We start from the raw sequence: 20000 nt of genomic DNA on the forward strand, positions 1-20000 counted from the left end.
TAGTGTGTGTTAGTGCAGTGAGCTTCAGGACCAGCTGGCTGAGGGGACTCTTCTTTTGGCTCAGTTCTTGGTACTGCAGGGCTTTACTGTGGTAGGAGTTTGGGTTGCTTTGTTTAGATGAAGCCAAAATTTGGACGCGTTGTTTGGTGTTTTTCTCTGTATTTGCAGGATGTTTTTGCAGAACTCTGTGTGCAGGGCTTCTATTGGGTGTTTATCCCATTTAGTGTAATCTGCTCTGTGAGCGGACCCCACACTTCACTGCCATAGAGGGCAATGGGTTTGGTAACACTTTCAAAAATGTTGAGCCAAATTCTAATGGGGAGTTTTATATGAAGCTTTTTCTTTATGGAATAGAAAGCCCTGCGGGCCTTCTCTCTCAGTGCATCACTGCTGGGTTAAAGCTACCTGATGCGCTGATGTTTAGGCCCAGGTAGGTGTAGTGCATGCAGTGTTCTATTGTGGTGTGGTGTAGTGTGAAGATGTATCTACTTTCCTGATATCTGGGTTTTTTCTGAAATATCATGATTTTAGTTTTGTTCATGTTTACTGCCAGGGCCCAGGTCTGACAGTACTGCTCTAGCAGTGACAGGCTCTGCTGCAGCCCTCTCTCTGTCTGTCTCTCTCTCTCTCTCTCTCTCTCTCTGTCTCTCTGTTCTCTCTCTCTCTGTCTCTCTGTTCTCTCCCTCTCTCCCTCCCTCTCTCCCTCTCCCTCTCCCTCTCCCTCCCTCTCTCCCTCCCTCTCTCCCTCTCCTCTCTCCCTCCCTCTCTCCCTCTCCCTCTCCCTCTCCCTCTCCCTCCCTCTCTCCCTCTCTCCCTCCCTCTCTCCCTCCTCCCTCTCCCTCCCTCTCTCCCTCTCCCTCTCCCTCTCCCTCTCCCTCTCCCTCTCCCTCTCCCTCTCCCTCTCTGTCTCTGTCTCTCTGTTCTCTCCCTCTCTCTCTCTCTCCCTCTCTCTCTCTCCCCCTCTCTCTCTCTCTCTCTCCCTCTCTCTCTCTCACTCTGTCTCGCTCGTCTGTTTTGTTATTGCAAGACTGACCCAGCATTGAGCTCCTTCCTCTCTGTGCAGGGATAAGAGCCCGGGGGATGACAGCGGAGCGAAGAAGAAGAAGAAAAAACAGAAGCGGAAAAAGGATAAAGCTGGAGGCAAGGAGCCGGGGCAGGAGCCTGGCAAGGTAGGGAGGGAGGGGGCGGGGCTGTCAATGAAGAGAGGGAGGGAGGGGAGGGAGGGGGGCGGAGCTGTCAATGAAGGGAGGGAGGGAGGGAGGGAGGGGGGTGGAGCTGTCAATGAAGGGAGGGAGGGAGGGAGGGGGGTGGAGCTGTCAATGAAGGGAGGGAGGGAGGGAGGTGGAGCTGTCAATGAAGGGAGGGAGGGGGGCGGAGCTGTCAATGAAGGGAGGGGGGGGTGGAGGTGGTGGGTGGAGGGGGCGGAGCTGTCAATGAAGGGAGGGAGGGGGGAGGTGGTGGGTGGGAGGGGGGCGGAGCTGTCAATGAAGGAAGGGAGGGGGAGGTGGTGGGTGGGAGGGGGGCGGAGCTGTCAATGAAGGGAGGGAGGGAGGGGGGTGGAGCTGTCAATGAAGGGAGGGAGGGGGCGGAGCTGTCAATGAAGGGAGGGAGGGGGGGAGGTGGTGGGTGGGAGGGGGCGGAGCTGTCAATGAAGGGAGGGAGGGAGGGGGTGGAGCTGTCAATGAAGGGAGGGAGGGGGAGGTGGTGGGTGGGAGGGGGGCGGAGCTGTCAATGAAGGGAGGAGGGAGGGAGGGGGGTGAGCTGTCAATGAAGGGAGGGAGGGGGCGGAGCTGTCAATGAAGGGAGGGAGGGGGGAGGTGGTGGGTGGGAGGGGGGCGGAGCTGTCAATGAAGGGAGGGAGGGGGCGGAGCTGTCAATGAAGGGAGGGAGGGGGGAGGTGGTTGGTGGGAGGGGGGGCGGAGCTGTCAATGAAGGGAGGGAGGGGGCGGAGCTGTCAATGAAGGAAGGGAGGGGGGAGGTGGTGGGTGGGAGGGGGCGGAGCTGTCAATGAAGGGAGGGAGGGGGCGGAGCTGTCAATGAAGGGAGGGAGGGAGGGGGTGGAGCTGTCAATGAAGGGAGGGAGGGGGGGTGGAGCTGTCAATGAGGGAGGGAGGGGGCGGAGCTGTCAATGAAGGGAGGGAGGGGGCGGAGCTGTCAATGAAGGGAGGGAGGGAGGGGGTGGAGCTGTCAATGAAGGAAGGGAAGGAGGGGGTGGGTTCTGTCAATGAAGGGAGGGAGGGAGGGGGTGGGTCTGTCAATGAAGGAAGGGAAGGAGGGGGTGGGTCTGTCAATGAAGGAAGGGAAGGAGGGGGGTAGGGCTTTCGAGGGAGGGGAGGGGGTGGATAGCATGTTGTGTAGGAGTTCGTAATAAAAGCCTCAGACTGAAGACTAGACTTCCAGGGTGTTCCCTGCTCGAGTGGACCATGTTCTTGCTCTTGCGTGTGCAGGTGAACTCTCTCCCTGCTGAGAAGCTGCAGGAGATCCAGAAGGCCATCGAGCTGTTCTCTGTGGGACAGGGGCCTGCCAAGACCATGGAGGAGGCCAGCCGCCGGAGCTACCAGTTCTGGGACACGCAGCCGGTCCCCAAGCTAGGTGAGGGGAGCTGCCTTCCACGCTGCAGCCACACAAGCACGCTACCTTCCACACTGCAGCCACACAAGCACGCTACCTTCCACACTGCAGCCACACAAGCACGCTGCCTTCCACGCTGCAGCCACACAAGCACGCTGCCTTCCACACTGCAGCCACACAAGCACGCTACCTTCCACACTGCAGCCACACAAGCACGCTACCTTCCACGCTGCAGCACACAAGCACGCTACCTTCCACGCTGCAGCCACACAAGCACGCTGCCTTCCACACTGCAGCCACACAAGCACGCTACCTTCCACGCTGCAGCCACACAAGCACGCTGCCTTCCACGCTGCAGAACTGTAGCCACGAGGTACTCAAACCCACTGCCTTCCACGCTGCAGCCACACAAGCACACTACTGTCACATTGCAGAACTGTAGCCATGAGCTAGTAAAACTCCACGCTGCAGCCCAGAGCTTTCTCTAACCACTGAGCCACACAAACCCACTGCCTTCCATGCTGCAGCCAGAGCTTTCTCTAACCACTGAGCCACACAAACCCACTGCCTTCCCCACTGCAGCCCAGCACTCTAACCACTGAGCTACTCAACCCCACCGCCTTCCACGCTGCAGCCCAGCATTCTAACCACTGAGCTACTCAAACCCACCGCCTTCCACGCTGCAGCCCAGCTCTTGTTTCTTTTTTCAGGTTGAAAAGTCCCCTGGGTCGACATTGTCAATACCTTTTAGGATTTTGAATGCTTGAATCAGATCACCGCGTAGTCTTCTTTGTTCAAGACTGAATAGATTCAATTCTTTTAGCCTGTCTGCATACGACATGCCTTTTAAACCCGGGATAATTCTGGTCGCTCTTCTTTGCACTCTTTCTAGAGCAGCAATATCCTTTTTGTAACGAGGTGACCAGAAAGCTCTGTGTGTCTCTCGAACCCGGGCTGCTTGTGACTGAGTGTTTAAAGCTGTGTGTGTGTCTCTCTCTCGAACCCGGGCTGCTTGTGACTGAGTGTTTAAAGCTGTGTGTGTGTCTCTCTCGAACCCGGGCTGCTTGTGACTGAGTGTTTAAAGCTGTGTGTGTGTGTCTCTCTCTCGAACCCGGGCTGCTTGTGACTGAGTGTTTAAAGCTGTGTGTGTGTGTCTCTCTCTCGAACCGGGCTGCTTGTGACTGAGTGTTTAAAGCTGTGTGTGTCTCTCTCTCTAACCGGGCTGCTTGTGACTGAGTGTTTAAAGCTGTGTGTGTGTGTCTCTCTCTCGAACCCGGGCTGCTTGTGACTGAGTGTTTAAAGCTGTGTGTGTCTCTCTCTCTAACCCGGGCTGTGTGTTTTCTCGCTATGTTTCAGGGGAGGTGGTGGTGTCTCATGGTCCCATCGAGCCCGATAAGGACAGCATCCGGACGGAGCCATACACCCTGCCGCAGGGCTTCGTCTGGGACGCGCTGGACCTGGGCAACGCAGCCGTGGTGAGGGGCGGCAGGGAGAGCCGTAGCAGTTCTTAAAGATCACCGTAGCACCGCTAGTGGGGATGTGTAGATTGGTAGATAGGTAGGATTTAGAATCGCACCACCAGGTGGGTTTTTAAAGAGTGACTCGCTCTGTATTAAAAGACTGTGATGGCCCTAATATGTATTACCGAAGTACATAGAATTTCTTGTAAGTGCCTGCCTCGCTAGCTCTGTGTGTGTGTGTTTTGTGTGTGTCTCTCCAGTCCAGTCCCCTCCAGTCCTGCCCCTGCCCCCCCCTCCAGTCCTGCCCCTGTCCCCCCTCCAGTCCTGCCCCCCTCCAGTCCTACCCCTGTCCCCCTCCAGTCCTGCTCCTGTCCCCTCCTGCCCCTGTCCCCCTTCCAGTCCTGCCCCCCTCCAGTCCTGCCCCTGCCCCCCTCCAGTCCTGCCCCTGTTCCCACCTCCAGTCCTGTCCCCCTCCAGTCCTGACCCTGTCCCTGCTTCCCCCGCAGCTGAAGGAGCTCTACACTCTGCTCAACGAGAACTACGTGGAGGACGATGACAACATGTTCAGATTTGATTACTCTCCCGAGTTCCTGCTGTGGTGAGGAAGAGAACATTTACCAAACCGCAGGTGTATTCTGATCCCGAGATTTTAATAGTTTAGAGTTGAAATGCTTGCAGTTTTGCCTGAAGGTTTAAGCTTTGTCAGAAACATGCCGGGTGGGTGAGGGTGGCCGGGGTGGGTGAGGGTGGCCGGGGTGGGTGAGGGTGGCCGGGGTGGGTGAGGGTGGTTGGGGTGGCCGGGGTGGTTGGGGTGGGTGAGGGTGGTTGGGGTGGGTGAGAACGGTAGGGGTGGGTGAGGGTGGTTGGGGTGGGTGAGGGTGGTGGGTGAGGGTGGTCGGGGTGGGTGAGGGTGGTCGGTGAGGGTGGTCAGGGTGGTCGGGGTGGGTGAGGGTGGTCGGGGTGGGTGAGGGTGGTCGGTGAGGGTGGTCAGGGTGGTCGGGGTGGGTGAGGGTGGTCGGTGTGGGTGAGGGTGGTCGGTGAGGGTGGTCAGGGTGGTCGGGGTGGGTGAGGGTGGTCAGGGTGGGTGAGGGTGGTGGGTGAGGGTGGTCGGGGTGGGTGAGGGTGGTCGGGGTGGGTGAGGGTGGTCGGTGAGGGTGGTCAGGGTGGTCGGGGTGGGTGAGGGTGGTGGGTGAGGGTGGTCGGGGTGGGTGAGGGTGGTCGGGGTGGGTGAGGGTGGTGGGTGAGGGTGGTCGGGGTGGGTGAGGGTGGTCGGGGTGGGTGAGGGTGGTCGGTGAGGGTGGTCAGGGTGGTCGGGGTGGGTGAGGGTGGTGGGTGAGGGTGGTCGGGGTGGGTGAGGGTGGTCGGGGTGGGTGAGGGTGGTCGGTGAGGGTGGTCAGGGTGGTCGGGGTGGGTGAGGGTGGTGGGTGAGGGTGGTCGGGGTGGGTGAGGGTGGTCGGGGTCCTCAGTAACCCGCTCTGTCCCTTGCAGGGCTCTGCGCCCCCCTGGCTGGCTGCCCCAGTGGCACTGCGGAGTGCGAGTCCTGTCCAACAGCAAGCTGGTGGGCTTCATCAGCGCCATCCCCGCTGACATCCGCATCTACGACACGTGAGTAAATCATTCAGAGCGTGGTGGACGCAGCTTCCAAAACCTGGAAGCCTTTTAGAACTGAGAAGGTGAATCTGCGTGAATGCTCAATAATGTGATCCAAGTCATTATTTTATTACTGTAACATCTCAAAAAAGCTCTGCAGATGTCTGTGATATTCTTTGAGCGCTGGATGCAGAAGCAGCTATCTTGTTTGTGTATGTCCGTGTTATCTATGTGGTGTCGGGTCTGTCAGTATTCATGAGATACGCCCTTTTTTTTTTTTTCGGTTCCTATCAGTCTCACTCGGCCATTGAATGGTTTTCTCTGCTTTTTCTGGAGAAAAAAACGACTAGAGACCTGTTTTTTGCATCTTTTTGATGATGTCGGACAGGGTCCGACATTGGACCGGAAAGGGAAAATTGCGATGTCGGACCAGGTCCGACATAGGACCACAAAGGGTTAATATACTTCACCGTGATACTGACGCCTCCTTTAATTCCCTCATGACATCCCACCCCCGCATTGAGTTGTTTTAACATTAATTTTTCATTCCCCGCTGCGGACGCTTCCCCTGCGTTTCCGTTGTGTGGCTCAGCGGTTTGCTGCTGTCGCCGCGCTCACAGCCTCGGCTCTCCTTTTGTCTTTTACGCTCCAGAGAGAAGAGGATGGTTGAGATTAACTTCCTCTGCGTGCACAAGAAGCTGCGGTCGAAGCGAGTGGCGCCGGTTCTGATCCGGGAGATCACCAGGAGGGTGAACCTGCAGGGGATCTTCCAGGCCGTCTACACCGCTGGCGTGGTGCTGCCCAAACCCGTCAGCACCTGCAGGTCCGGAACCGACTTCACACAGCGATAGCACGACACAGGTGGTTCAGATAGGGTCCAGTATCCGGGCGCTTAGATATTGGACCGTGTTGGAACACCCTGGAGTGTGTTATTGTGCTTATAAACCCAGGGTTCCTACAAAACCAAGGAGCAGTTTAATCTCAGTTACAGCTTGCTCAGCACTTTGCCAATGTGTTTTTATGTATAATAGAATATAATTAATATGTACCAAAAAGAGACAATTAATATACTCTGTATACTTAGTTTGTGCTGGCTCTCGGATTCCCAGTACTCTCATCCTCTCCTCTCCCCTGTGCCCTGTTCTCTCCTGCTTGTGGTGACCCTTTCTCTCTCTCTCTCTCTCTCTCTCTCTCTCTCTCTCTCTCTCTCTCTCTCTCTCTCTCTCTCTCAGGTACTGGCACAGATCTCTAAACCCTCGCAAGCTGATTGAGGTGAAGTTCTCCCACCTGAGCAGGAACATGACAATGCAGCGCACCATGAAGCTCTACCGCCTGCCTGAGGTCGGTCTGTCTGTGCCTTCCTGTCGCTCTGTGTGCCTGCCTGTCTCTCTGTGTGCCTGTCTGTCTCTGCCTGTGTGCCTGCCTGTCTGTCTTTGCCTGTGTGCCTGCCTGTGTCTGTCTGTGTGCCTTCCTGTCTGTCTGTGTGCCTTCCTGTCACTGTGTGCCTGCCTGTCTGTCTCTGCCTGTGTGCCTGCCTGTCTCTCTCTGTGTGCCTGCCTGCCTGTCTCTCTCTGTGTGCCTGCCTGCCTGTCTCTCTCTGTGTGCCTGCCTGCCTGTCTCTGTCTGTGTGCTTGCCTGCCTGCCTGCCTGCCTGTCTGTGTGCCTGTCTGCCTGTCTCTGTCTGTGTTATTATTATTATTTGTTTATTTAGCAGACTCCTTTATCCAAGGTGACTTACAGAGACTAGGGTGTGTGAACTATGCATCAGCTGCAGAGTCACTTACAACTACGTCTCACCCGAAAGACGGAGCACAAGGAGGTGAAGTGACTTGCTCAGGGTCACACAATGAGTCAGTGGCTGAGGTGGGATTTGAACCGGGGACCTCCTGGTTACAAGGCCATTTCTTTAACCACTGGACCACACTGCCTCCTATGTGTGCCTGTCTGTCTGCCTGCCTGTCTGTGTCTGCCTGTCTGTGTGCCTGTCTGTCTGTGTGCCTGCCTGCCTGTCTCTGTCTGTGTGCCTGCCTGCCTGCCTGCCTGCCTGTCTGTGTGCCTGCCTTTCCCTGTCTAAATCTGGGCAGAATGCGTCCAGATTTGCCACCAGTATTCACAGGGAAAAGCCTTATTTTGAATTAATAAGTAGATTCAGATTCCCCGAATGTGTTTGTTGTGATGCCTGCAGTACTTGTGCGTGGTTCTTACTGCGATTACTCAAATGCTGTGCTTTTCTTTATTCTTATTTTCAGTTCAGGAGCTGCTCTTTCATGTATTTCGTTGTTACGTTGTTAAGACGAGAGAAAAACCTGCTGTTTTTATTTAATTTGCATGTCGATTGTTCAAATCGCTTACAAGCAGAGCTAACGAGTTTTGGCTGTGTGGTGTCACCCCCTCCCCCTCCCCCCAGGCCCCGAAGAACAGCGGGCTGCGCCCCATGCAGAGGAAGGACGTCCCGGCGGTGCACCGGCTGCTCCAGGGGTCCCTGCAGCAGTTCCACCTGACCCCCGCCATGAGCCCCGACGAGGTGGAGCACTGGCTGCTGCCCCGCGAGAACATCATCGACACGTACGTCGTGGAGGTCAGCCCCCGTGCCGCTCGCACTGTCCTCTCGCTGCTGTGTGCTCAGTCACTGTGTTTTACACGCACAAGGAAGCAATCCTTATGTAATAGATTTTTAATATCCCAAATATAAATGCGCAGAGTTTCCAAGCCAAACTCAAGAGGGGTTCGGAGGAATCTGTGCTTCCGAGGCAGCAGTGTGGAGTAGTGGTTAGGGCTCTGGACTCTTGACCGGAGGGTCGTGGGTTCAATCCCAGGTGGGGGACACTGCTGCTGTACCCTTGAGCAAGGTACTTTACCTAGATTGCTCCAGTAAAAACCCACCTGTAGTTGTATGTAAAAATAATGTGATGTCTTGTAACAATTGTAAGTCGCCCTGGATAAGGGCGTCTGCTAAGAAATCAATAATGTATGAGCTTGAATCTCATTAACACTCCCAGCAGCCCGATCCCAGCTGCAGACTGGTTCCCGTGCAGCGTACAGAGCATCGTCTTTCTGTATATTTCTGTGTATTGATGGAGGTCTTCTTTATGTTGGCTTTGGCAATTGCTTCCAAACATGTTAAAAAGTTCAAACAGGAATAATGCTTTCAGCGTTCAGGGTGCTGGTCTCTGGTTGAATTTCCCCGGAGAGATGTCAGAAATGTTTCCCTTGCTTCTCTCCTGCTCTTTGCCCGTTTCACCCTCCTGTTCTTGTGTGCAGAACCCCGAGGGCAGCATAACGGACTTCCTGAGCTTCTACACCCTGCCCTCCAGCATCATGAACCACCCCGTCCACAAGAGCCTGAAGGCAGCCTACTCCTTCTACAACGTGCACACCACCACCTCGCTGCTGGAGCTCATGAGCGACGCGCTCGTCCTGGCCAAATTGGTGAGGCGGGGGGAGGGGGGAGGAGGAGAGGAGGGGAGGGAGGGAGGAGGGGAGGGAGGAGGAGGGGGGGAGGGGAGGGAGGAGGAGGGGAGGGAGGGAGGGGGGGAGGGAGGAGGGAGGGGGGGAGGGGAGGGGAGGGGGGGAGGAAGGAGGGAGGGGGGGAGGGGAGGGGAGGGGGGGAGGAGGGAGGGAGGAGGGGAGGGAGGGAGGAGGGGAGGAGGGAGGGAGGGAGGGGACGGGGAGGGGAGGGGGGAGAGAGAGAGGGGGGACGGGGAGGGGGGGGAGGGGAGAGGGAGAGGGGGACGGGGAGGGGAGGGGGGAGAGAGAGAGGGGGGAGGGGAGGGGGGAGAGAAAGAGGGGGGGGACGGGGAGGGAGGGGGGAGAGAGAGAGGGGAGAGGGGGGGAGGGGGACGGGGAGGGGAGGGGAGGGGGGGGAGGGGGAGAGGGGGAGAGGGGGACGGGGAGGGGAGGGAGGAGGGGGGGGAGAGGGAGAGGGGGACGGGGAGGGGAGGGGGGAGAGAGAGAGGGGGGAGGGGAGGGGGGAGAGAAAGAGGGGGAGGGGAGGGAGGGGAACCTGTTTTGTGTAAAATAGACGTTGGGCTCAGTGTTTATGCAGTAATAACTGCACAGTGTGTGAATGCAACTCCCCTGGTTTTGTTTTCTGAACAGAAATAAAGATGATGCAGTGCAGTGTACAGTGCAGTGCAGTGCAATGCCTCTCTTGTAGAGTGTTCTTCATGCTATGGCATCCCAGGGCGCTTCAGAATTAAAAATGTAAAAGACGGTTCTAATGATTTCCTGCCACGAGCACAGCATGTGGTGTAACCCTCCTCTCCTCCTCTCCTGCTCTCCTCCTCCTCCTCCAGAAAGGCTTTGATGTCTTCAACGCCCTGGACCTGATGGAGAACAAGACGTTCCTGGAGAAGCTGAAGTTTGGCATTGGAGACGGGAACCTGCAGTATTACCTGTACAACTGGAAGTGTCCCAGCATGGGCTCGGAGAAGGTGAGAGCTCTTACTGGATCATAGGGCTCGAGCTCGCCACAGAAATCAGGTGCAGGCAGTCAGACGAGGGTCGCTGGGGCTGATCGGAGCTCTACACAGAAATCAGGTGCAGGCAGTCAGACGAGGGTCTCTCGGGCTGATCGGAGCTCTACACAGAAATCAGGTGCAGGCAGTCAGACGAGGGTCGCTGGTGCTGATCGGATCTCTCCACAGAAGTCAGGTGCAGGCAGTCAGACGAGGGTCGCTGGTGCTGATCGGAGCTCTCCACAGAAGTCAGGTGCAGGCAGTCAGACGAGGGTCGCTGGTGCTGATCGGAGCTCTCCACAGAAGTCAGGTGCAGGCAGTCAGACGAGGGTCGCTGGAGCTGATCGGAGCTCTCCACAGAAATCAGGTGCAGGCAGTCAGACGAGGGTCGCTGGTGCTGATCGGAGCTCTCCACAGAAGTCAGGTGCAGGCAGTCAGACGAGGGTCGCTGGTGCTGATCGGAGCTCTCCACAGAAGTCAGGTGCAGGCAGTCAGACGAGGGTCGCTGGTGCTGATCGGAGCTCTCCACAGAAGTCAGGTGCAGGCAGTCAGACGAGGGTCGCTGGAGCTGATCGGAGCTCTCCGCAGAAATCAGGTGCAGGCAGTCAGACGAGGGTCGCTGGTGCTGATCGGAGCTCTCCACAGAAATCAGGTGCAGGCAGTCAGACGAGGGTCGCTGGAGCTGATCGGAGCTCTACACAGAAATCAGGTGCAGGCAGTCGGACCCTCCAAGGAGCAAGCCTGCATGTAATTGATTATTGATTATTGATTCTCCTCCTCCCCTCGCAGGTGGGCCTCGTGCTGCAGTGACCGATCATCAGAAAGGCTGGGAGCCGACTACGCCAGGAAACAGAATGGAGTCCATGTGACCTTTGACCTGCGCTGCCATGGGAACGCGCCACCTCGCGAGGAGCTGCGGACAACGGCCTTTATTTTAAAGGAAAAAAAGAACGAAAAAAATATTAAGATGAATATATAATTCCAATAAAACATACAACAGGCGCTTGAGTCAACGGCGTTCTTTCAATAAAACATCGTTGTTACAAAAACAATATTTATACATAGATTGCATTGTTGGAATGCTGGGAGTGCTCTGTCACGCTGTAGATTCATACTGGGAGTGCTCTGTCACGCTGTAGATTCATACTGGGAATGCTCTGTCTCGTAGATTCATACTGGGAATGCTCTCTGTCACGCTGTAGATTCATACTGGGAGTGCTCTGTCACTAGATTCATACTGGGAATGCTCTCTGTCTCGTAGATTCATAATGGGAATGCTCTGTCACGCTGTAGATTCATACTGGGAATGCTCTGTCACGCTGTAGATTCATACTGGGAATGCTCTGTCACGCTGTAGATTCATACTGGGAGTGCTCTGTCTCGTAGATTCATACTGGGAATGCTCTGTCTTGTAGGTTCATACTGGGAATGCTCTGTCACGCTGTAGATTCATACTGGGAATGCTCTGTCACGCTGTAGATTCATACTGGGAGTGCTCTGTCACGCTGTAGATTCATACTGTGAATGCTCTGTCACGCTGTAGATTCATACTGGGAATGCTCTGTCACGCTGTAGATTCATACTGGGAGTGCTCTGTCATGCTGTAGATTCATACTGGGAGTGCTCTGTCATGCTGTAGATTCATACTGGGAGTGCTCTGTCATGCTGTAGATTCATACTGGGAGTGCTCTCTGTCTCGTAGATTCATACTGGGAATGCTCTGTCACGCTGTAGATTCATACTGGGATGCTCTGTCATGCTGTAGATTCATACTGGGAGTGCTCTGTCACGCTGTAGATTCATACTGGGAGTGCTCTGTCACGCTGTAGATGCGTGGATTAGTGTGTTTCTCAGTGATCAGTGCAGGTGTTCACTGCTCTGCTCTGTCTCTTTAACAGTTACAAACAAGAGAAAGAGGTTTAAAATGTCCTGGCTTTGAACTTGTCAGCTCTAGATTGGTGAAACGCAATGGAACAAAGCGAGTGTGGGAGGGGTCGGGGGTTCTTGCGTGGTTTTCTGCTTTGGTATACTAGAAATGTGTGTGTGTGAGAATGAGCAAGCACTGCAGTAGTGAACACAGGAAGGGTTTCTGGTTTCTGAGGTCACAGTGATTTGAAGCCTGGTCACACAGAAATGAAGAATAAATTCGACTTTCATCTCCCAGATAAACTAGAAATGACTGCTGCCTTCTGCTTCGTTCGTTTTTCCTTTCTTTCCAACCAGGCTGTCCAGTATTTACACTTAAGTCACAATTGTGGCACAGTCATTGTTCCCATATAAAAATCAATGAAATAAAAGTGCCGTTGTTTTGATTACTAGAACCTTGTACAGTGTTTTGGGTTTAGCACACAACACGCAGAGTCACGTTTTACACAATAGCATTTAGTATTGCTTTCTAGTAATACCTGTGCATAGCTTCCTCCTCATAGTTTAGTATTGCTTTCTAGTAATACCTGTGCATAGCTTCCTCCTTGTAGTATTGTTCACTGATTTTCCATAAACATTTCTTTCGTGATGTGAAATGTAGTACTGGGATGAAAGGTTTTCATGCTGGAATAATTATTATTATTATTATTTATTAATTAGTCCTTTTGTAAGTCGTTTTGGATAAAAGCATCTGCTGAGACTAGGGGGTAAACTGTGCATCATCAACAACTGCTGCTGCTGCAGACAGGTTCGTGGTTTTAAGCTGGCTTAACCCTTAAACTGAGGGAACACGAAGCCACTTTGTGGCTTAGAACTTGGTTTCAGGCCACGGCACTCCAGGGGAGACTGGGGGGGGGGTTGAAACGGCAAAGTCGCCTCAAACTAGGTCTCCCGGTCTCCTGGAACCAGGTTTCAAGGTTTCTGTTATTGAAAAAGTGGCTCTGAGTTCCTTGAGTTTCAGATAAAGGGAACTGAAAGAAAGGGCTGGACTGTAGCAGAGTTTGCATGTGTCTGCAAAGCAGCAGAGCTTGTAAAGGGATTCTGAGGACCAGATCGCCGCTGTGTGACCTGCACCTCTGTGCTTCAGTAGGTGTTTCCAGCTGAGGGTGTAGTGCAGGTTCATGAAGGACACGGAGCTGCAGCTCTGCTTTAGCACGAGTTATTGGGGGTGTCAGAGTCGTGGGTGCAGGAGTTGTGTGCTGAGGGTGCTGGTCATGGGGATTCATGGCTCCATGTTGCCCACAGCTCTGATTCTGTTTTTACAGCCATACCGGACCCATAATTAGTGAAGGCATTTTTCAAAATCTTTTTATTTATTATTTTTGTTAAATATAAAATGGTGATCTCCATCATATCCATCATTGGGACACTAAATTTAAGTTTGTATAAAAAAAAACAATGTTCCCCAGTACTAAAACTACAGAACCCAGCTTTGAATTGAATTGAATTGAATTTGTCTCAACCAGGAATTATCCGAATGTGTTGTAATTGCTTGTGTCAGCAGAGGGCGCTGGTGGGCCAGGCTGTTGCTTCTAGATGACATCATTATAACTTGTGTCAATGCCTGTAGTTCCACAGCTCACCACTAGAGACAGTGTTACCTCGCTCAGAGTTTTTACTGTCCTGTTTTCATGCAATCACTGTAAATGGTTCTAATTGCAATTACAGAACTCAAATACAGTGTTTTCTTTATGCTTTGCTAAGTCTGTGTTAAAGTGCTTTCACTTGCTATAGACATCTCAAGGCCGGATCAGCCAAAAAAGGGTCTTTCTACAAGCGAGAGCCAGCGCCATCTAGCTGTGGAACAATACCTGAGCTAACGTAGACTTACTGAACGTGAAAAGTTCAATGAATAGCAGCTGTTTGTTGACTACAGAAATAGAACCGAACAGAAACGTTAAAGTCAGAAATAAATCTTAAACATGTGCGATGCATCGAAGATAATTCACAGTACTGCCTTGGAAGGATGCATCCTTTAGTTTGGTGTTTGCAGACTGCTGTACTGTGCTGGTCAAATCCCTTTGCCTTGTTTGCTTGCATTGCGATATTAGACACTTGGAGCACAGAGGCCAGTCCCTGGGAATGTCACTGGTTTCATCTGATTGACCAACAGGAAGTGCTTGTCCTGACAGACGGGAGATCGCGTGGTTAAAATGTTTCCAAATGTCTTCCCTGCCTTGCATAAACATTCCCTCGACACAGGAGGTGCGGTTTTGAAAGAAGCCTGCCGTTTCAAAGCTTGGGGGTCACTGGGGGAAGCAGCTGGCCAGCGTCCACGTGGGTCCAGCCAGGGCGGGCCTGGGTGTCCAGCTCCAAACTGCCAGTGTTTACAGGTTTGTTTTAATAAACTGTGAGTACGATCCAGACCCCGAAACACATTCCTTCCACAGAGATTTCCATACCCAAAGTGACTCCGAGGTTAGTGCTGAGCAGGGAGTGCGAGACCAGCAGCACAGCCTCCTGATCTCTGCTTTTCATTCCTCTGTTTCTCTTTCTTTCTCTCCCTCTCTCTGCAGTACAGAGACATGCTGGAGCAGATACACACTGGACGGCCGATTTAATATTAGAGGGGCTTGCGAAGCAAGAGACCCCACTTTTAATCTTCGACATACTTATTATTATTATTCTTTGGCACGCTACTCCTCTTACACCGTTTAAGCTAGAAACGCCGTTCAAACTTTAAAACGTGTAGAACGGTCTGGAATAGTGTGCTTGTATACAACTTTTTGATATCTTTTATACTTTTTAAACTATTAAGCTTTTTGTCCCTTTTTCTGTCCATCTTCATTCACTTTAATGGGACTTTTTTCAACATTCTAAAGCTCCCCATTGTTTAAAAACTCCCAGACTTCCAACTTTCTATTTACTGATTTTGACACAAATCAGCTACTTTGACCACTTTCCCAACAAGTAAGACAAAAAGTTAGAGGAAATGAAATCTTCCTCAACTTCTCTGCTATTCAAATATGAAATCACAACAGAAATAACTTTTACCAATCAAGAGGTACAACTGTTTTAGTAACCTCATCAACTAAATTTTCTCAAACTTTGTAAACTGAAATTTTGAGCACTTTCCCAACAAGCTAGACAAAAAGTTAGAGGAAATAAACCTTCCTCTACTTCTCTGTTCTTCAAATATGAAATCGAAACAGAAATAGCTTTTACCAATGAAGAGGTACAGCTGTTTTAGTAACCGCAGCAACTACGTTTTCTGTGAACTTTTAGAAATAACTGCCGTTTTGACCACTTTCCCAACAAGTTAGACAAATACTTAGCGGGTATGAAATCTTCCTCTACTTCTCAGCTATTCAAATATGAAATCGAAACAGGAATGGCGTCTACCAATCAAGAGGTCCAGCTGTTTTAGTAACCGCATCAACTTCTTTCAGGAGGCTACTTCCCTCTGTTGAATTAACTGTCATGGAACTTTGAGAAATTTCTAATTATAGCGCATTCTAAGCACAATTAGTAAACAACGTGACTTTTGACACAAATCAGCTACTTTGACCACTTTCCCAATAAAGCAAGCCCCGCAACTTTACTTGTAAAGTTACCATCTAGTTTTATTATTATTTATTTCTTAGCAGACGCCCTTATCCAGGACGACTTACAATTGTTACAAGATATCACATTATTTTTACATACAATTACATCATTTTTACACATTATTTTTTACATACAATTACCCATTTATACAGTTGGGTTTTTACTGGTGCAATCTAGGTAAAGTACCTTGCTCAAGGGTACAGCAGCAGTGTCCCCCACCTGGGATTGAACCCACGACCCTCCGGTCAAGAGTCCAGTGGCAGCAGTGTGAAGGATTTAACCGCATGCTGGTTGTGAAATGGGAAGTTTTCATGTCAAAACATTGAGAGGAGAGAGAGAGGTTTTTATTCAGTTTCAAATCCCTGTCCAAACACAAAAGGATGCAGCAGTGCTGCAGCTCTGACCCCTGGTCACATGATAAAAACTTGTTTTACTGTCGCGAGGGCACTAATAAAATATGTAATGATTACTGAAATTAGGTTACTATATAACCCAATGAATGATAATTGAATCTCTATATATATAAAATAAATAATCAGCCTGGGTGATTTCTAGCCCTGCACAGGAGGGCTCTGGAGTTATCCAGTATTATTATTAGTTTATTTAGCAGACGCCTTTATCCAAGGCGACTTACAGAGACTAGGGTGTGTGAACTATGCATCAGCGGCAGAGTCACTTACAATTACATCTCACCCGAATGGCTGAGCACAAGGAGGTTAGGTGACTTGCTCAGGGTCACACAGTGAGTCAGTGGCTGAGGTGGGATTTGAACCGGGGACCTCCTGGTTACAAGCCCTTTTCTTTAACCACTGGACCACGCAGCCTCCTAAGAGGTGATGTAATAGCACGCAGCAGCTCTGTTTAAGGGATGTCGTCTCCCGGTGGTTAGGGAGCTGAAATTAATTTATTAATGTTTATTACTAAATTAATGTTATTCATTGAAGAAAAAAAAAAAACACCCCCAAATCACAAACTGCCTGGTGCAACACGCCCCTGCAGGCACAGCAGAGCTGAGACTGAAACACCTGTCGGTTTTACAGCTCTGATTTGAGGCTTCAGGAAAACCTTTGATCTATCCCTGATTTGTGAAGGAGCCACTAAAACGTTTGTTTTAACATTACAAACAGAAAGAAACTCAGCCCTACAGGAATCCTATATCATTACATATTATTGCTTCAGGAAACAGATTTCTTACTAAAGGAAACCAGAAACGCTCTATTATTAGCAGTGAGCTCGGCCAAATATCCTTCCGATTCCAACGGGACTCACCCTTTGAGTTCTTTAATAAAAGCAAACTGAATTACGGATATTTAAAAATAAATGTTAAAATATTTCCATACAAAACTACAGTGTCTGCGGAACCTCAGGTCGAAACTAAATACTCTATAATAATACATATATATATATATATATAAAATAATGCAATGATTACAGAAGCTCTCGATGCCCTGGAATGTCACACAGTAGCGAGTTTGGGAATGCTAAACCATCGCGAACTCTAAAGAGGGACGCTTCCTATTGGAAAAACAAACAGGGCTGCCTGAAATAAACAAAACTACATTAAAACGTATTCTAAAAAAAATGATTAATGAATAATTTACAAACATGTAGGACATCCTCTGTGAGTCGGTGCTGTGACGCAGTGCTACAGAGTGCCAGTGTTCGGGGCACTGAGTCGGCTGCTCTCTGCCAGCACTGCACAACCCTGAGGCACAGCGAGAGCCCCTCTGCTCCTGAGGGACCCCCGCACTGGGGGGCTCACACAGACTGGCTCCTGGACAGCTCTGACACCTTGATGTGAACGAAGAGAGACGCGGGGGAGATGGGGGCACCGTCCGCAGAGAGCAGGTGAATGTGCCGGTACCCTGGAAATACAATAGAGTGTAATGAGACAGCATTCAATACAGTGTAATGAGACAGCATTCAATACAGTGCAATAGAGATCAATGAGACAGCATTCAATAGAGATCAATGAGACAGCATTCAATACAGATCAATGAGACAGCATTCAATACAGATCAATGAGACAGCATTAATAGAGATCAATAGAGATCAATGTGACAGCATTCAATACAGTGCAATAGAGATCAATGTGACAGCGCAGCGAGTGGGAGCAGTGGCTGAAAGGCAGGCAGTCTGGTACCCGGGCACAGACAGACACAGAGCAGACAGCGTGGAGGGGTTTGTGGGGTACCTTGGCGCAGGCTGGTGAAGGGCAGGGTGAACTGTCCCACGAAGTCGTTGCTGGAGGTGGTGTCGTGGTCCTCCACTACGAACCGGACCAGCGCCAGCTCCGGGACCCCCACGTCGAACACCAGGGTGTGGTTCCACCGTGGGTTGAACCCTGCGCACAGAGAGGGGGTTAGAGATCAGAGAGCAGGATCACAGCCACTCGCAGAGAAGAGAGAAGAGTCACTTTCCTTTTGACATGTGACGCAGATATTAGCCTATACTTTTATTATTATTATTATTATTATTATTATTTATTTATTTATTTATTTCTTAGCAGAAGCCCTTATCCAGGGCGACTGACAGTTGTTACAAGATATCACATTATTTTTACATACAATTACCCATTTATACAGTTGGGTTTTTTACTGGAGCAATCTAGGTAAAGTACCTTGCTCAAGGGTACAGCAGCAGTGTCCCCCCACCTGGGATTGAACCCACGACCCTCCAGTCAAGAGTCCAGAGCCCTGACCACTACTCCACACTACTGCCCACACTTGTAACACACAAGACAGTGTAAAATCCATCGCATTGAAACACCTTTTATTCTATGGTTGGAATTTCATACAATGGTTTTGTCATTACAATCTCAACACTGTGCCTGCTGCATGGCTGTACAGTCTGAGAGTCTAAATCTGTCTTGATCTGTGCTGAGAACACTGTGTGTGTGTGTGTGTGTGTGTGTGTGTGTGTCTCTCAGTATATGTGTCTCAGTGTGTGGGTTTCTAAGTGTGTGTGTGTCTGACTGTGTGTGTCTCAGTGTGTGTGTGTGTCTGATTGTGTGTGTGTGTGTGTGTGTCTGACTGTGTGTGTGTCTCAGTGTGTGTGTGTGTGTCGGGGGGCTGCACCATTGTTGTTGATGTGGGGGGTCTCAGTGTGTGTGTCAGGGGGCTGCACCATTGTTGTTGATGTGGGGGGTCTCAGTGTGTGTGTCAGGGGGCTGCACCATTGTTGTTGATGTGGGGGGTCTCAGTGTGTGTGTGGGGGGGCTGCACCATTGTTGTTGATGTGGGGGGTCTCAGTGTGTGTGTCAGGGGGCTGCACCATTGTTGTTGATGTGGGGGGTCTCAGTGTGTGTGTCGGGGGGCTGCACCATTGTTGTTGATGTGGGGGGTCTCAGTGTGTGTGTCAGGGGGCTGCACCATTGTTGTTGATGTGGGGGGTCTCAGTGTGTGTGTCAGGGGGCTGCACCATTGTTGTTGATGTGGGGGGTCTCAGTGTGTGTGTGGGGGGTCTCAGTGTGTGTGTGGGGGGGCTGCACCATTGTTGTTGATGTGGGGGGTCTCAGTGTGTGTGTCAGGGGGCTGCACCATTGTTGTTGATGTGGGGGGTCTCAGTGTGTGTGTGGGGGGTCTCAGTGTGTGTGTGGGGGGGCTGCACCATTGTTGTTGATGTGGGGGGTCTCAGTGTGTGTGTGGGGGGGCTGCACCATTGTTGTTGATGTGGGGGGTCTCAGTGTGTGTGTCAGGGGGCTGCACCATTGTTGTTGATGTGGGGGGTCTCAGTGTGTGTGTCAGGGGGCTGCACCATTGTTGTTGATGTGGGGGGTCTCAGTGTGTGTGTCAGGGGGCTGCACCATTGTTGTTGATGTGGGGGGTCTCAGTGTGTGTGTCAAGGGGCTGCACCATTGTTGTTGATGTGGGGGGTCTCAGTGTGTGTGTCAGGGGGCTGCACCATTGTTGTTGATGTGGGGGGTCTCAGTGTGTGTGTCAGGGGGCTGCACCATTGTTGTTGATGTGGGGGGTCTCAGTGTGTGTGTCAGGGGGCTGCACCATTGTTGTTGATGTGGGGGGTCTCAGTGTGTGTGTCAGGGGGCTGCACCATTGTTGTTGATGTGGGGGGTCTCAGTGTGTGTGTCGGGGGGCTGCACCATTGTTGTTGATGTGGGGGGTCTCAGTGTGTGTGTCAGGGGGCTGCACCATTGTTGTTGATGTGGGGGGTCTCAGTGTGTGTGTCAGGGGGCTGCACCATTGTTGTTGATGTGGGGGGTCTCAGTGTGTGTGTGGGGGGGCTGCACCATTGTTGTTGATGTGGGGGGTCTCAGTGTGTGTGTCAGGGGGCTGCACCATTGTTGTTGATGTGGGGGGTCTCAGTGTGTGTGTCAGGGGGCTGCACCATTGTTGTTGATGTGGGGGGTCTCAGTGTGTGTGTGGGGGGTCTCAGTGTGTGTGTGGGGGGGCTGCACCATTGTTGTTGATGTGGGGGGTCTCAGTGTGTGTGT

At 51.7% G+C, this 20000-nt stretch overlaps 2 protein-coding genes across 2 annotated transcripts in view; one reads left to right on the plus strand and one right to left on the minus strand.

Moving 5' to 3' along the window:
- Positions 1-1063: 1063 nt before the first annotated feature.
- Positions 1064-11079, plus strand: LOC117416417 (glycylpeptide N-tetradecanoyltransferase 1; the record flags this gene model as incomplete). Its single annotated transcript, XM_059021430.1, has 11 exons — positions 1064-1169; positions 2448-2592; positions 3928-4046; positions 4538-4629; positions 5520-5636; positions 6274-6444; positions 6854-6962; positions 8029-8199; positions 8883-9050; positions 9917-10054; positions 10868-11079. Coding segments are annotated over 11 exons (1357 nt in total), but the record flags the coding sequence as incomplete, so codon positions are not given.
- Positions 11080-15549: 4470 nt separating this feature from the next.
- Positions 15550-20000, minus strand: part of LOC117964744 (1-phosphatidylinositol 4,5-bisphosphate phosphodiesterase delta-3-A-like) — a gene marked incomplete at its 5' end in the record, with an annotated part of 23257 nt that continues 18806 nt past the window's right edge. The window contains 2 exon segments of the mRNA XM_059021429.1: positions 15550-17415; positions 17745-17894. Coding sequence (XP_058877412.1) covers positions 17309-17415; positions 17745-17894 — 257 coding nt within the window. The 3' untranslated portion in view covers positions 15550-17308.

Source organism: Acipenser ruthenus, unplaced genomic scaffold (assembly GCF_902713425.1).
Source record: "Acipenser ruthenus unplaced genomic scaffold, fAciRut3.2 maternal haplotype, whole genome shotgun sequence".
Lineage (NCBI taxonomy): Eukaryota > Metazoa > Chordata > Actinopteri > Acipenseriformes > Acipenseridae > Acipenser > Acipenser ruthenus.